The following is a 16324-nucleotide window of genomic DNA, read 5'->3' as shown; positions in this document are numbered from 1 at the left end:
TGCTCCTCACTACCATTTTCTTGCCTCTCCCCATAACCCTTCAACCCATTACCAATTAAAAATCTGTCCAACTCCTCCAAAACAATTCACTGTCCCAGCATCTACTGCACTTTGGGGTAGCGAATTCCACAGATTCACAACTCTTTGGGAGAAGTAGTTTCTCCTCAACTCAGTTTTAAATTTGCTACCCCTTGTCTGAACTGGGAGATATTGAACCAATTTGGATGCATTTGCTTATAAAACAATTCAGATTTGAAGCTCTATATTCCAGACATCACTAATAGCGAACACCCTCATTTCCCCAACACATCTATTATCAAATTTCCTTTTAGCAGCAAATCATACCTCATGTGCCAGCATTTTGTACAGTTCCTCTTTCGTAAGTGTCAGCCGCTCTCTGTCTGTGCTGTCCACAACCAGGATGACGAACTGAAAGTAAAGTCAAATTTGTTCAAGAGGAATACAAACCCAGAGACAACTGTCACATACAATTAGCTTCTTGCATTCCTTCATTGTCAGCCAGTACTTCAGTACTTGCTATGCAACAACTGGACATATGTATTTATGTCAAAGCAACAGAATCCTACGGCATTTCCATTCTACTTTGCCATTGCATTTGCAGGCTTTGGTCACTTCCTAGATGAAACACAGCTGGACAGGATAGACCAAAAAAAGAGAATAATAGAGCCAATGTTCCGAGTCAGAATGACCCTTCATCAAACAGCTCTGATGAAGGGTTATCCAGACTTGAAACATTGGCTCTATTCCCTCTCCACAGATGCTGTCAGACCTGCTGAGACTTCCCACCATTTTCTTTTTGCTTTTGTTTCAGATTCCAACATTCACAGTATCTTGCCTTTAGGATAGACCCCAAGTGGTGTGTATACTGCCATAGCAGTTCAGTATAGAAGAGGTGTACAGCAAACTTGGAAGAAGAGTTCAGGAAAGGAAAAAGAACTCGTATTGAAGTGTTATTCGTTAGGTAGTTTAGATGCACCGCTTAATTCAATTCAAATCAGTGAAGATTACAGACAGGTTCATTCAAGAGGATAACACTGATACCCAATTTCACTGAAGTACAAAATCTAGTAGTTTAGTTTGAGTTGATTAATTAAAAGCATTAGTTGGGCTTGCTGTTGCAGCATTTAAATAACTTACAGGCCACAATTGGCTCACAGCTGACTAAATGTAGCATAAAGCAATTAGCCTCTGTCAAAATAATTAAACATTGATCTTGAGGTAAAGCTGGGGCATATTCAACGCGCTGTACTAGCCTGGTGCAAAAGTAGGCAGACAATAGAACTTTGCAACGCTGCTGCTAGTATGGTTTGGCAGATGAGATCACAGCAAGTTTGCCAGAAGTCATTTGTTTCATTTTCAACTTGAAATGAATCTGGGAACTTCATGCCAGTTAAGTGGTGGACAGATTTGATTGTTGTGTAAGCACTACATTGCAGAGATAGTGCCAATAGATTGAGTAATGTCAGCTGTGAAACGAGCTTCATTCAGAGTGGAGATTGCGCTAAATTGTCTGGACAAGGTGGCTGATCACTCCAGCTGTTAGCCATCTCAGATTTATTTTGCATCACAAAGCCAGAAACCTTTAAAGAGCAGTCAACTAGACACTAATTTAACCTCAATAGTCACCAATTCCAAGACTTGCAACAGTGCAGCTCAAAACAAAGCAGCGTTCCACTACAGAAAGTTCAAACCCGTTTGTGTTTTCCTACAATCTGCTATCAGCACTTGCTGCTCGTTTGAAAATTAAGGGATTTTAGTTTAAAAAAAGGGCGAAAATGTTTCTACCAACAGAAGGGTCAATAACTTAGAAGACACAGATTAAAAGGCCCTTGCCCAAGTACTGAGAGAGAGATATTAATGGCGTGACAATTTAAAAAAAAATCAGGAATTCGTAGTATGAAAGAGTGCTGGAAACAAATTCAATAGTATCTTTCAAAAGGCTGTTGGATCAACAATTGAAAGGCTTCAGGGCTATGAAGGAAACTGCAGGAGAATGAAACGGATAGCTGTTGCCACAAAATGGGCCCCATAGCTGGATGGTTCTGGGATATAAAATCAATATGCATAGTCAATTAATTTGCATATACAATGGTGTGGGTATACTGGACATTTAGTGTTCAAATCGATCATATCTGCTGATCTAAAGCTTTGACTCTATAATAGCTTCAACCCAGATAATTTATAGCACAGGAGGCCATTCAGTCCATCAAATCATAGAATCCCTACAGTGCAAAGGGAGGACATTCACCCCTGCAGTCTGCACTGGGTCTTCAGCAGTTTACTGAGTCCTACACCCTGCTCTAACCCCATGTATTTACACTGAAATTCCCCCTACCTTCACATTTTAGAAGGGGCAATTTAACATGGCCAGTCCACCTAACCCACACATCTTTGGACTGTGGGAGGAAACTGGAACACCTGGAGGAAATCCACACAGACATGGGGAGGATATGCAAACACCATATAGACAGTCACCCGAGGCCAGAATCAAACTCAGGTCCTTGTTGTGAAGCAGCAATGCTAACCACTGTGCCATTCCAATGCTTCTCCCCCACCCAATGCAGCAAGGCAGTCAGTCCAACTCCCTGATTCGATCTTCATAACACTGCAATTTTATTTCCTTCAATTGTTCATCCAATTTCCTTTTGAAATATTGACTGTTTCCAGTTCCATTCCTCATGAGCAGTGAGTTCCAGATCAGTACCATTCCACTGAAGAAAAATCCTCCTCGCATTCCCCCTGCAACATGTCCCCTTATCCTCATACCAATAGCTCAAAAGAACATTTTTTCTACAAGTTTAATGTCAAGTTGGCCAATCCTGAGGAAGAAATTGGTACTTTTGGAATTGGCTTCAACACTTCCAATACGGGACAAGTGTACAAAAACCAACACACATGCAGTCACATTGCGGTGAACCAGAGCTTCAAGAACTACCAGCTCTTTTTTTCCAGAAATGAGAATAGAAGAATCCTTTGTCAGTTGCCACTGACTTCAATCTCACCATCAGGTGAAACAACACAAGGGGACCCGCATCCGTCAATGGCTTTCACTCCACATCAAGTCCAACTACAGACTTTTCAACTGCATCCACTTGGAGCAAACCTCAGCATTTTCTTACAACATTAAGAGTTGAACATCCATCAAGCTCCTGGTCCAACATCATCCCCTGGAGTTGTTGGCATGGAAGGGAAACAATATTCAAACATTTTGAACTTGGGACACAGGACAGTTCATTCACTTTTTGGATGATGATCGGCACTGACCACCACCACCACATCTTGAAAGTGCTTCATGCACAATAACGTATGTGCATTCACCATGTTGTCAGTGGGTGGCACAGTAGTTAGCACCACTGCCTCAAAACACCAGGGACTCGGGTTTGATTCCCAGCTCAGGTTACGGAGCTCAGCTCTCCGTGGCTGCATGGAGTTCTTCTGGGTGCTTCAGTTTCCTCCCACAGTCTGAAAGATGTGCTGGTTCGTTGCATGGGCCGTGCTAAATTCTCCCTTAGTGTGCCCGAACAGGGGCTGGAGCATGGCAACTAGGGGATTTTCACAGTAACTTCATTGCGGTGTTGATGTAAGCCACTTGTGACACTAATAAATAAACTTTAACTTAGTTATGGGAGCCATTTTGTAAACTGAATAATTATGCAGATGGTAGAGACACTCTGCTTTTAGCAAAATGGCTTTATCTTGGGTGGAATTAGGTGGTCAGGAAACCTCTAATGGGATTCAATGTCAGGGAATAGAATGCTCAAAAGTACTAGCAGCATCATGGCACAGTGGTTAGCACTGCAGCTCACAGTGCCAGGGACCCAGATTCAGTTCTATCCTTGGGTGACTGAACGTAGTTTGCATACTTCACCGTGTCTGCGTGGGTTTCCTCCACGTGCTCCGGTTTCTTCCTACAGTCCAAAAGATGTGTAGGTTAGGGTATCAAGTGTGTGGGGTTGCAAGAATGGGGCAGGGGATGGGCCTGGATAAGCTGCTCTATCAGAGTTGGTGCAGACCCAATGGGTCAAATGGCCTCCTTTCTGCTCTATAGGGATTGTATGATTAGAGAGAGTAAAGGGTGCACCTCGGAATGTGCCTCATGCAAGGATAAATTTGTTCCAGCAAGTCAAAAAAAATCAAATCAATTAAAACCCTGCATAAAAAAGTTTCCAATTCAAACCTTGGACATAGAAATGTCCCCAACAGGAATCTTCAATAATTCTGATTTTTAAAGTAATAAATCACTGAGCATTATGTTGCAAACAGAAAGCAGAGAACAGATGGCATCTACATGCAAACCTCGAATTTAAATAGTTGAAGGTGCAACCACTCAGGGATGACAGGTGGAATTGCAACTAGCTTAAAACTGTGGTTTATGAATTTGTTGGAATTGATTAGATATTTAACCCTTGCACTCATCCTGCATTCAGCTATCTGCAGTTCAGTGAGTGCAATGCACAATATAAGAGTTTCTTCCTATATTGTAATTTGGAAGAAACTCTTGGGAGCATCAGCACCGGACACGGATCAGTTAGGCTGCAACGTTTTCATTCCATATTCCCACAAATGCATGTAGATGGGTTTCAATGTATCTCACTAGTTGATCATTTAAAGGTGTGGACAAGAGGGTTTTTTTGAAGGGAAAGGAATGCAGTTTTACTCCCTTTAGAGCAAGCTACCAAAACACTTGCGCAGATAGGTTTCTTCAGCTCAGGGAACCCAGACAGCTGAGTTGACTTTGCACTTTTACATTGCTAAACTCATCACAACAGAACTGAGACTGTGCCCTGCCCAACCCATGGAACTTACAATTAGGTGCAATACTGGAATTTAACTATTCTGAAGTTGTGTTTGAAGTACACTGATCTCAGTGTTATTCCCTAAAGACCCCTTATCCTGATTTTAGATTCAGACTCAGTTCTTTGGTGTGCAAGTCCATGAAGAAGAGCTAAGTTTAGGGATGATAGAGTTAGATCAGACAACTCAAACATGCGCATCTCAAACTAAACAGCAACAATAAGTAACACCAACTGTGCATTTTAGGGTTACTTAAGTGGCTGGTCAGTCCAATTGTAAAGAGACGTTTTTATTCATTTGTGGGATATGAGCATCGCTGGCTAGCCAGCATTTGTTGCTCAACCCTCATTGCCCTTGAGGAGGTGGTGACGAGTTGCCTTCTTGAAATATTGCAGTTCATGTGCATTGACCCACTGTGCTGTTATGGAGGAAATGCCAGGACATTGATCCAACAAGTGCAAAGGAACGGCAATATGTTTTCAAATCAGGATAGTGAGTGGCTTGGAGGGGAACTTGCAGGAACTAGGAGTGGAGCTCCCGTATATCTGCTGGCCTTGTTCTTCTAAATGGACGTGGTTGTGGGTTTGGAAGGTCCTGTCGAAGGATCTTTGGTGAATTGTTGCAGTGTACCTTGAAGACAGTACACACTGCTGCTACTAAGTGTTTGTGGAAGGAGTGGATGTGGTGCCAATCAAGCAAGCTGCTTTGTCCTGAATGGTGTCGAGCTTCTGGAATGTTGTTGGAACTGCATCCATCCAAGCAAGTGGAGAGCATTCCATCACACTCCTGACTTGTGCCTTATAGATGGTGGACAGGCTTTGGGGAGTCAGGTGGTGAGTTACTCAGCTCAGTATTCCTTGCCTCTGACCTGTCCCTGTAGCCACTATGTGTATATGGCAAATCCAGTTGAGTTTCTGGTCTATGGTAATCCCAAGGATGTTAACAGTGGAGGATTCAGTGTGTCAAGGGATGGTGGTTAGATTGTTTCTTATTGGTGATGGTCATTGCCTGGCATTTGTGTGGCACAAATGTTACTTGCGACTTGTCAGCCCAACCCTGGATATTGTCCAGGTCTTGTTGCATTTTAAGTGTCTGAGTCATCACGAATAGTGCTGAACATATATTCCCACTTCTGACCTTATGATGGACGGTGACAATGATGCACACATGACAGTGGATAAAATTAAACCTAAAATTCTCTGGTCATGGCAATCTGATGGCTGAAGTGTTTGGTTTTTGTATTTCTGATCACATTTTGAAAATCATTTCAAGGATTCCCAGCCTCAGGATCCTGCAGGATATCAGATCATGGCTTTTGCAAAGGACAAAGCAGATACGGTTATGGAGACAGATACAGGGAGAAGAGAGATTTTATATACAGGTACTGTCTCAAAACCAGCAACCTCAGGGCCAAATTTCAGATCTTGCTGATTTTCAGGTTGGAGACTAAGGCATAGAGTGCGTTAAGGATATGTTTTTCAAGTAAAGATTGCAGAAAATGCTTTTGAAAGAAAGATCCAATACTGCATGATAAGCGAGGAAATTCTTTGGACGTCAGTGTTACTTTGCCAGAAGCTCCGTTAATGCAAGTAAATGCAGCGTCTGCTGCATTAATGAAATGTTGGTAGAGACTGCATTTTTATAAAGAACTTTCAATGCACATCTATAGGGCAGATGTTTGGAGGAAGCGTCTCCTGGCAGGAAAATCTAGAACTTGGTGTCATTGTATCAGAATGGCCTTTTCAGATTGAGGAGGAAGAAACATTTCTTCACTCAAAAGGATTGTGAACTTTTGGAATTCTCTACCCTAGAGAATGTTCAGAGCAGAGACTAGGAATAATTTATTGATGCTTGCATGTTAAGGAAATAAAGGCCTTGTTGAATGGCAGAGAGCAGGCCTGAATTACCAACTCCTATTCTTTGCATTCTGACTGTATTTTTATTACAATGCAATTATTCCCAGGAGCAAGAATTGTCATTCAATTACATTAACTAACTGTACATGAGACAGGAGAAGACCATTTAGTCCCTTGCATTTATCCAACACTCAGTTAGATTATGGAGAAATAGCTCTATTCAACCTATCAAATCCTTTAATCATCTCAAATCAACACAACTTGATCAACCTTCCTAATTTAACCCTGGTATCAGTCTGGTGAATTCACATCACAAGAAAGCTAAGGCCAATATATCCTTCCTCTAACATAGCATGCAGAACTGAATCCCGTTCTCTGGATCTTCAGATACCTCTTCCCTGGAGCATTCACATACCTCTGTGTTTGTATAATATGTGCTCCATGTCGAACGCAACATGTCTTGGCCGCCAATGTCCCACATTAGAAAATGTGTGTTTTTCACAACTATTTCTTCCACGTTACTACCGATCGTGGGTGATGTGTGGACCACCTCGTTCATTAGGCTGTTAACAAAACCAAAGGTTAGAATTCTGCTGTGATAGCATCCATTACACCCAGACTGTTGAGCACAGAGTCCAAAACTCACTGACTTATTTTTCAAAGGGTTGCTTTCAGCCTAGTGATTGTACAACTCAACAGCAAACAATTTCAAACTAGTCATAGAATCCCTACACAGTGCAAAAGGAGGCTATTCGGCCCATGAAGTCTGCACTGATCACAATTCCATCCAGACCCTATTCCTGTAACCCCACGCTTACCCTGCTAATCCCCTGACACTAGGGCCAATTCAGCACAACCAATCAACTCAACCTGCACATCTTTGGACTGTGGGAGGAAACTGGAGCACCCAGAGGAAACCCATACAGACACAGGGAGAATGTGCAAATTCCACACAGGCAGTTACCTGAGGCACGAATTGAACCCGGGTTCCAGGCGCTGAGAGGCAGCAGTGCTAACCACTGTGCTGCCCAAAAATCTAGCAGCAAAAAACACCAACTGGCACAAACTGCTCATTCCATTCTGGGGTCAGAAATTAATGACAGCAGCTTTGCTCTAACAAAAACAAAATCTCAAACTCTACACTTAATTTAAAACAGTAGTTTTTAACAGTAAAGTATGGTCTCAGTGAGACATCTAACTGAAACATGAAGTTACGCCATTGGACCACTGGCTATGAATCCTGCAAGCGCAGCACTTAAGTGATCAAAGTGACTGAGAATCAAGTTGTGCAAGCTTAAATTCCAGCGGAACTAACGGGCAATAGGAAGTAAAATGGCACAAGTACAGACACAGCTTATAAAGTACACAAGACTTCAAAGTAAGCTCAGTACGTTTACCTATAATTTTATAGGGCCCATAAAATAATCTGAAAATCAGGCCATTAGAGTTGTAAAACAGAAAAAAAAACAAACAGCAAAGCACGTCTTGATTTGACTGGTCAATATTTCCTCTGTTTGATTGCTGGCACCAGATTGTTCCATTGTTCATCGCGCCACTCAACCTTAGGCTGCAATTTCGAGAGAACTATAATCCTTACAAAACCCTTGAGGTAAGAGGTTTCTGCCAAAACTGAGACCACAGTGTAAGCGGAGGTAAAATCGAAATGACTGATAAATTCCACCTGGCAATCTGCACATCATACTATGCATAAGTGCAACACCAGAAATAAACACTGGGGCTCAAAGCCATGCCATTGAAGGCTAACAATCTAACAACTAAAACTAGGTATTGAGGATTTGCACAATGAACGGATTCAAAACCTCTGGTTTCAGCAAAACATTATATTCTATTAGATTCCTGTGTTCAGATAAATGCAACTTTTGCATTGCTTGGAAGAGTGGACCTCAACCAGTAGTTGTGCAGAAAAACAATTCCAACAGGTTTACACAGGAATACACATGCAGCTCGGTTAATTTGGTTTGGAGGCCCATTCGCAGACAAACGAAGTTATAATTTACAAAATGTACTAAAAGCAGCAATCCGGAGATGAACAAAATACAAAATGTACTCACAACTGATAAAGGATGGTTGTTTTCCCTGCGTTGTCCAGCCCAACAATGATAACCTTGTGTTCTGAGGAGGAAAAACAAAACACACCCACAGCGTTAAACCTTGAATGCATCAAATCCTATCAGAATCCCATAGTGAAAGGAGGAGGCTATTCAGCCCATCGAGTCTGCACCAACCACAATCCCACCTAGGCCCTATCCCCATTACCCCGCACATTTACCCCAGCTAGTACCCCTGATACCAAGGGACATTTTAGTACGGCCAATCCACCTAACCCACACACCTTTGGACTGTGGGAGGAAACCAGAGCACATGGAGGAAACCCACACAGACACGGGGAGAATGTGCAATCTCCACGCAGACAGAAACCCAAGCCAGGAACAGAACCCAGACCCCTGGCACTTGAGGCAGCAGTGTTAACCACTGTGCTACCATGCCATTCTCATATCCTCTTAGTAAAAAGCATATGTTTCTATTGCTTCATTACACTTTAGAGGTAGCGAACAACCTGAACTATATTACTCTACAAGAGTCCATTAAAATGTAACTAGAGCACTTTCCACTCATCAATTAATGAGACACAGATAGTCAATGCTTTTGCTGGGTAAATATCCTTTGTGAAGCAAAATCTGGGCTCAAGGGGCCGTGTGGCTTACTCCTGCTCCCAATTTATGTTTGCAAAAGGAACCGGGTGGTGTTGACTGCATAATTTGAACTCCACCCGGGTGAGAAAATTTAACAAATGCAGTGACCGAGAAACAGCAAGTTTTTAAAAATGGCCAAGTACAGGGCACTTACTGAAGTGCAAAAAAAAGTTACAGCAAAATAAAAGCAAAGTACTGCTGGAACTCTGAAAATAAAGTGTCACTGGGGCTCGAAATGTTAACTCTCTCTTTCTCCACAGATGCTGCCAGGTCTGCTGAGTTTATAAAGCATTTTATTTTTGTTTTAGTGTCACAAGTAGGCTTACATTAACACTGCAATTGAAATTACTGTGAAAATCCCCGAGTCGCTGCAGTCTGGTGCTTGTTCATGCACCCTGAGAGAGAATTTGGCATGGCTGTCAGACTGTGGGAGGAAACTGGAGCATCTAGAAGAAACCCACGCAGACATGACGAGAACATGCGGAGTCCACACAGACAATGACCGAGGTCCCCGACACTGAGGCAGCAGTGCTAACCACTGTGCCACCAAGTTGGCCAGCTTAATAAGTTAGAAGCAGATTTATCTTTTGACTGCGATGGCTAATGAGATTTGCCATATACAACTGTACGTGATGAGGTAGGGCTTCAAGGACTGGACATTCAGGACTCCGGGCCACACGTGGTCCCAAGATGACAATAAATGTTTTCATTTATTAGTGTCACAAGCTTACACTAACACTGCAATGAAGTTGCTAAGAAAATCCCCTAGTCATCACATTGTGGCACCTCTTCGAATACACTGAGGGAGAATTTAGCATGGCCAATGCACCTAACCACCGTTTGTACACTGCCTTCTCGCTGCGTCACAGACGACTGCAGAGGTTTTTATGCCTCATTTTCACACCATCCTAGCCCCAGTTAACAGATGGTAGCTGGAGTTAAAATGAACTTTTGGAGTTAACTGAACTTCTATTCAAAACCTCATGCCGCCAGATTGTGGCAACTTGGAGAATTTCACAGTGACTTCATTGCAATGTAAGCCTTATCCTGTCTAATAAACAAACTTTACTTTTTCAGTTTAGATTGCAACGGTAAATAGTCAGGCTGTAAGCCACAAGCAGCACCTGCCAGTACAGCAGTTTCATTTCCTTCACCCAGCTACAGACAACACCAAGCTGCAATGCAACACTGTACTCACTGAAATTAAAGGACTTTACATCATTTGATGATTATAGCCAAGTAAATGAGAATTGTTAGCATGACAACTCAGTATCTTCCAACTTACCTAGTTCTCTTAGTGGACCACATACCTCCTGTGTTCAGGCACCTTGCTCTTGTCACTTGCATACTGCTTCAGGGTCAGCAACAGCTCAGATTCTTTTGATAACAATCACCACCCCTGCTCTGAATAACAAGTAGGCCTACACTAATGCTGCAATGAAATTACTGTGAAAATCCCCTAGTCGCAAGACTACCTCTGAAACAAGAGTGCAAACTGAAACCAGTGCTCATTTGCTTAATGAGAAGGCTTACAACTACAGGTTAAAGTCCAACAGGTCTATATGGTACCATGAGCTTTCAGAGCACAGCTCCTTCACTCACCTGCTGAAGGAGCGATACTCCAAGAGCTTGTGCTACAAATAAACCTGTTGGACTTTAACCTGGTGTTGAGACTTCTTACTGTGCCCACCCCAGTCCAACACCAGCATCTCCACACCATTTGCTTAGTGGCCTTTACTTGGATCCTTGCCTGTTAAGATAGCTTTGAGGTAAACTATGTTTTTTTCTGGAACCATGCAATTATAAACTTGTAATTAAAGCTCACTGCAACAAAACTGTAACTGGGTCCCACTATGAAGTTGCACTATCGTACCTAAATACATGCCCTTCGAAAAGCAGCTGCGTTTGAAAATATTGAAAACATAAACATTTAATGAAGGAGACCCTGTCAAGATAATGCAATATAACAATAATCGTGATACAATTGACCCCAGGCTCAGTAAGTAACACTTTCACTGCCAAGTCAAAACTTTGTGGCTTCAAGTCCCACTCATGAGACCGAAGCATAAAATTCAGTGCAGCACGGTGCATGTGCTGCACTGTCAGAAGTGCTGCTTTTTGGATGAGATGATTCCAGAGATGAAGGGTTTGCCATACGGAGAGAGATTGAACAGTTTAGGCCTATACTGCCTGGAATTTAGAAAAATGAGGGGAGATCAAATTAGCGTGTACAAGATAAAAGATATGGATAAAGTAGATGTGGAAGAGGTGCTTCCTCTTGTGGGGCATTCTAAGACAAGAGGTAACATAGCCTTAGGATAAGGGACAGCAAATTTAAAACAGTTGAGGAGAAACTACTTCTCCCAAAGAGTTGTGAATCTGTGGCATTTGCTACCTCAAAGTGCGGTGGATGCTGGTTCAGTGAGTAAATGTGATGAATTACAGATTTTTAATTGGTAATAGGTTGAAGGATTATGGGGAAAAGATGGGGAAAGGGGGATGGGGAGCATATCAGCCATAACCAAATGGCAGAGCAGACTCAGTGGGCCGAATGGCCTAATTCTGTTCCTTGTAACTTACGAGCTTGCGTTAAACCAAGGCACCCTCTTTCTCACCTCGTTGGTAAAAGATTCAGCAGCACTACTCAAAGGAGTGCAGGGGAACTCTTCCCTCATTCAAGTCAATGTTAAATCAACATCAAAAACAATTGGTGCAGTTTCGATGGGCCAAAGGGCCTATTCTGCACTATTTGGTTCTATGGAAAACAAACAGATGGCCATTATGTTACTGTTCATTTGTGGGGGGGGAGGGGGAGCTGTCTGTACAAAATGGTTGTTGTATTTTGCAGTAACAACAGTAACTATCCTTCAAAAATAATTATTTCAGCGGCTGTAAAGCCTTTGGGATGTCCCGCGGCTGTGAAAAGCAACTACATAAACGAAAGCCTTTGCTTTTCATTCCAACAGACTGCACCAGAATGAATGAATCATTAATACCTGCAGTTCCCCCACAGTTGTGTGGCAGCAGGACCATAGATGTGAAAATCGATACCATGAGGGCAGCAGGAGAAAGCCATCTGCAAAAGGTCACAGCTTGGGTTTCGTGTTTCCAGGAGGGTTGTTTGCTTTGCTGACTTTCTTCAAAAGCTCAGCGACCATCTGTCAGCGCCACCCAATTGCGAGATGTGGAGACTGCGGAGGCACTATCTTGTCCCGCAGCCCTGTCGGAGGATTCCATTCGGCCCCACATGTCAAAGCAGGTTGCTGATATTCAAAGGGCAGCTGTCACCAGGCAGCCCAAACAAAAGTCCAACAGCAACAGCTGTGCACCCCACCCCCACCACATACACACGCTGCGCATAACAAAACAAAACCTGATTCTTGTCAGAAAACGTTTGGCAGGTATAAAGGGCACAGGAATTACAATCTTATCCACTCGGTGCATGCAGTCACAATCAACTTACTGCTGAAGTGTGCCTTTTCTTCTGGACTAAAACACACAAAAAGCCTAAAAACATTGTCACTAAAATGTATTGGCATTTCCTTGGCTGGCATCTGGCGCAGCCCTCTTTCCAAAAAAGGACATCCAGGGTTGTAAATAAGAACCTCTCCTCCAGGCAACAGAAAAATCCAGGTGCAGACCAAAGAATTTGTATCACAAATTAAATGCAGCTTCTGTCTCAGTGTTCAGTGTAGTATTTGGAGGGCTGCGTTCGTTCAAGAGCTGTGTTTGGGGATGAGATCATAAAGTAAAAGCTCACATCTGCTGGTTCAGGTGGATGCAAAAGAAAAATCCCATGGCATTATTCCAAGAACAGGAGTTCTGGGTACATTCATGCCTCAATGTAACTAGATTAACAAGACTTTGATCTCATTTGACTTTGGGCTTTTTGGGGCTTGCAAAGTGCCTGTCATATTTGCCCAGCATATAGTGACACCCAATAGTAGCGCATTGGTGGTAAAGTGCTTTGGGACAACACAAACACAAATGGTGTCAGGAAAGAAAATGCACGTTCTTCATTCTCTTTTTCAATGTTCTCACTTTAGCCAGTGATTGAGTATGGAATGGAGCTACACAACCCAAGGGGGTCCAGCTGCAAACCAGGTTCTGTGCTGGGTTCACAGATCCCAGCCATGGAAGCATAGAAACTAGAAGCAGCAGTAGGCCATTCGGCCCCTTCAGCCTGCCCCACCATTCATTTTGATCATCAAATTCAATATCCTGATCTCCTCCCCCCAGCTTCCTCCCATATCCCATTAGCCCCAAGAGCTATATCCAATTTCTTCTTGAAATCAGAATGTTATGGCCTCAACTACATTCTATGGTAGTAATCCCACACATTTGCTACCCTCTGGGTAAAGAAATTTCTCATCTCCGTTCTAAAATTTTACCCCTTAAACCCAAACTATGACCCCTAGTTCTGGACTCCCCCACCATCTAGAATCAGAACATTCTTTCTGATTCTACCTTGTCTAACCCTGTTAGAATTTTATAATTTTCAATGAGATTGCCTCTCACTCTTCTAATTCCAGTGACTACAATCCTAACTGACTTAACATCTCTTCTTATGACAGACCTGCCATTCCAGGAATCAGCCTGGTAAACCTTCACTGTACTCTATCTATAGCAAGGACATCCTTCCTCGGACAAGAGCACCAAAGGTAAGCCTGTTGGTTCTCACCTTGATCAGCAGTGAGAAACAGTGGAATGTCAGGATCCAACGTGACATGGATCTTTTACACGTTCACATGTCCAGATACAGTCTGGGAACAAAAACAGAAAAATGCTGGAAAATCTCAGCAGGTCTGACAGCATCTGTGGAGAGCAGTTCTGATGGAGTCACCTAGGCTCGAAAACGTTGCTCTATTATTCCTCCATAGATGCTGGCAGACCTCATACAATCATAGAATCCCTATAATGAAGGAGGCCTTTTGGTCCATCATGTCTGCATTGACCATAATCCCACCCAGGCCCTATTCCCATAATCCCACTTATTTACCCTACTAAACCCCGACACTAAGGGGCAATTTAGTATGGCCAAACAGCTTAGCCCACACATCTTTGAACTGTGGGAAGAAACTCACGCAGACATGCGGAGAATGTGCAAACTCCACACAGTCAGTTATCTGGAATGGAACCCAGGTCCCTGGCACTGATAGGCAGCAGTGCTAGCCACTGAGACCTACTGACATTTTCTGTTTTTGTTTCAGATTCCAGCATCCACAGTAATTTTGATGACAGGTGCATGAGAAGTGGCTACTTGGCTGAGGGACCCAGTGCCCATGAGAGTGTACACTAGGGCAACTTGTACTTTAAGAGAAACCTCTGGCAAACCAACATGCATACTTTGACACTGACACACAAGAGGATGGTAGATTCAATGACCAATAACTTGGTTAAAAAGGGTAGGTTTTAAGAAGTGGCTTAAGTGGAGGTGTCCCCGGAAGAAATTTTAGTGCTTAGGACTCTGGCACTGAAGGCACATCTGTCAACAGTACAGCAATTAAAATCACAATTAGAAATGGGAAGAGGTCAGCATAGGTAGGGTACAGAGATGTTGGGGAAGATTATGCATAGTAAAATCATGGTGGCAAAACTAGTTTGATCAAAACAACCAAGTATGAAACCAGGCTGTACAATATTAACAGACAAAATTACACCAGAATATGAGCATCTGTCCGAAGATGCAGAAATCCTGGATATCTTACAGGTGTGGCAACTGCGAATTCTCTGGGTCTTTAGGTAATCTGAAAACTGTTAAAGGAAGGATTATTTGTCACTGGGTCAGCTCCATGGGGATTTCACTGTTAACTGATTAACCTTTCAGTGTACTTACCACAGCCCACAGACAGTTCACAGACCAATACCCTTGGGCAGTGGTGAACTACAAGCACCTGGGCTTCGGTTCTTGCCGTCTATCAATTCACACCTTGAAGCCAATAGTAATTAAAATTAATGTTTTTTTCCCAGTCCACAAGAAATCTACAAAAGCTGTCTCTGCCTAAAGCCAAGGTACAACTGACTGAAGAGAGAATAAGTAAATCTTAAATAGATGCTTGGGTTTTAAAAGCCCAAAAAAGTTGTAGAAAGGAGGAGAGAAATATTTACTTCTGCTGGTCAGAAAATGGAGACTTTAATCCAGTGACACTCAGATTGAGTGGGTAAGGACATTAGTTAGCAGCTGTTAAAGTCCGCAAATTGGTAACTTCACTAACTGCAAGGATGACTGGAGTGAAGCAGCTGAGCGCAATGTTCACACTAACGACAGACAGCTCTATATAATGTTCTTGGCTTACACTATATCAATTTAGCAACATGGAAAATAGCAACAGGCCATTTGGCCCTTTGAGCCTTCTCCGTCATTCATTATGATCATGGCTGATCATCCAACTCAATAGCCTGTTCCCATCTTCACCCCACATTCTTTGATTCCCTTTGCCCCAAGCTTTATATCTAATTGCTTCTTGAAAACATACAATGGTTTGGCCTTACCTACTTTTGGCAGCGAATTCCATTGGCTGACCACACTCTGAAGAAATTTCTCACTGGTAATCACCCTAAACCTCAAGTTAAAAATAGCCATTTCTAATTTTCCAATTTCTTTTATTGGAGAGAAAATTTTTAAGAAGTCTTTTGGTTTAAATAGCTCACTGACGAAACTAATATTCCATTTAAATTGAGAATAGGGACAACAGCATGCAAGTTGCGGTGAGAAAAATCAAAAATATTCAGTTGATGAAACTTAGCGTTAGTTTAGCTCCTTTGCGTCATTGGACTCAGGAACTTCTGCAGCACAGCTGGTGTAAAACATCATTTAGATTCTGGGTTACAATATCAATTGCATGGTTCTGGCTTCACAACCAAACTGCTTACTGGAGGCATGCAAAACTCCCATTTTATATAGAGTCCATGGGGGAACAGAAACACAGAATTGGTTCC

General features: G+C 42.6%; 1 protein-coding gene across 1 annotated transcript in view; it reads right to left on the bottom strand.

The window, feature by feature from the left end:
- The window catches only part of LOC145359304 (ADP-ribosylation factor-like protein 5B), a 40308-nt gene that overhangs the window by 8715 nt on the left and 15269 nt on the right, over nucleotides 1–16324 (bottom strand). Inside the window, exons 2-4 of the mRNA XM_080213882.1 lie at nucleotides 8744–8804; nucleotides 7087–7234; nucleotides 346–429 (exon numbers count right to left, since the gene is read on the bottom strand). Of these exons, the coding sequence (XP_080070008.1) occupies nucleotides 346–429; nucleotides 7087–7234; nucleotides 8744–8804 (293 nt within the window). The remainder of the gene's footprint in view (nucleotides 1–345; nucleotides 430–7086; nucleotides 7235–8743; nucleotides 8805–16324) is intronic.

Source organism: Carcharhinus amblyrhynchos, chromosome 27 (genome assembly GCF_965287045.1).
Source record: "Carcharhinus amblyrhynchos chromosome 27, sCarAmb.v2.hapA, whole genome shotgun sequence".
Lineage (NCBI taxonomy): Eukaryota > Metazoa > Chordata > Chondrichthyes > Carcharhiniformes > Carcharhinidae > Carcharhinus > Carcharhinus amblyrhynchos.
Note: the sequence above shows the minus strand (reverse complement) of the source record. Positions and strands in the feature narration are given on the sequence as shown.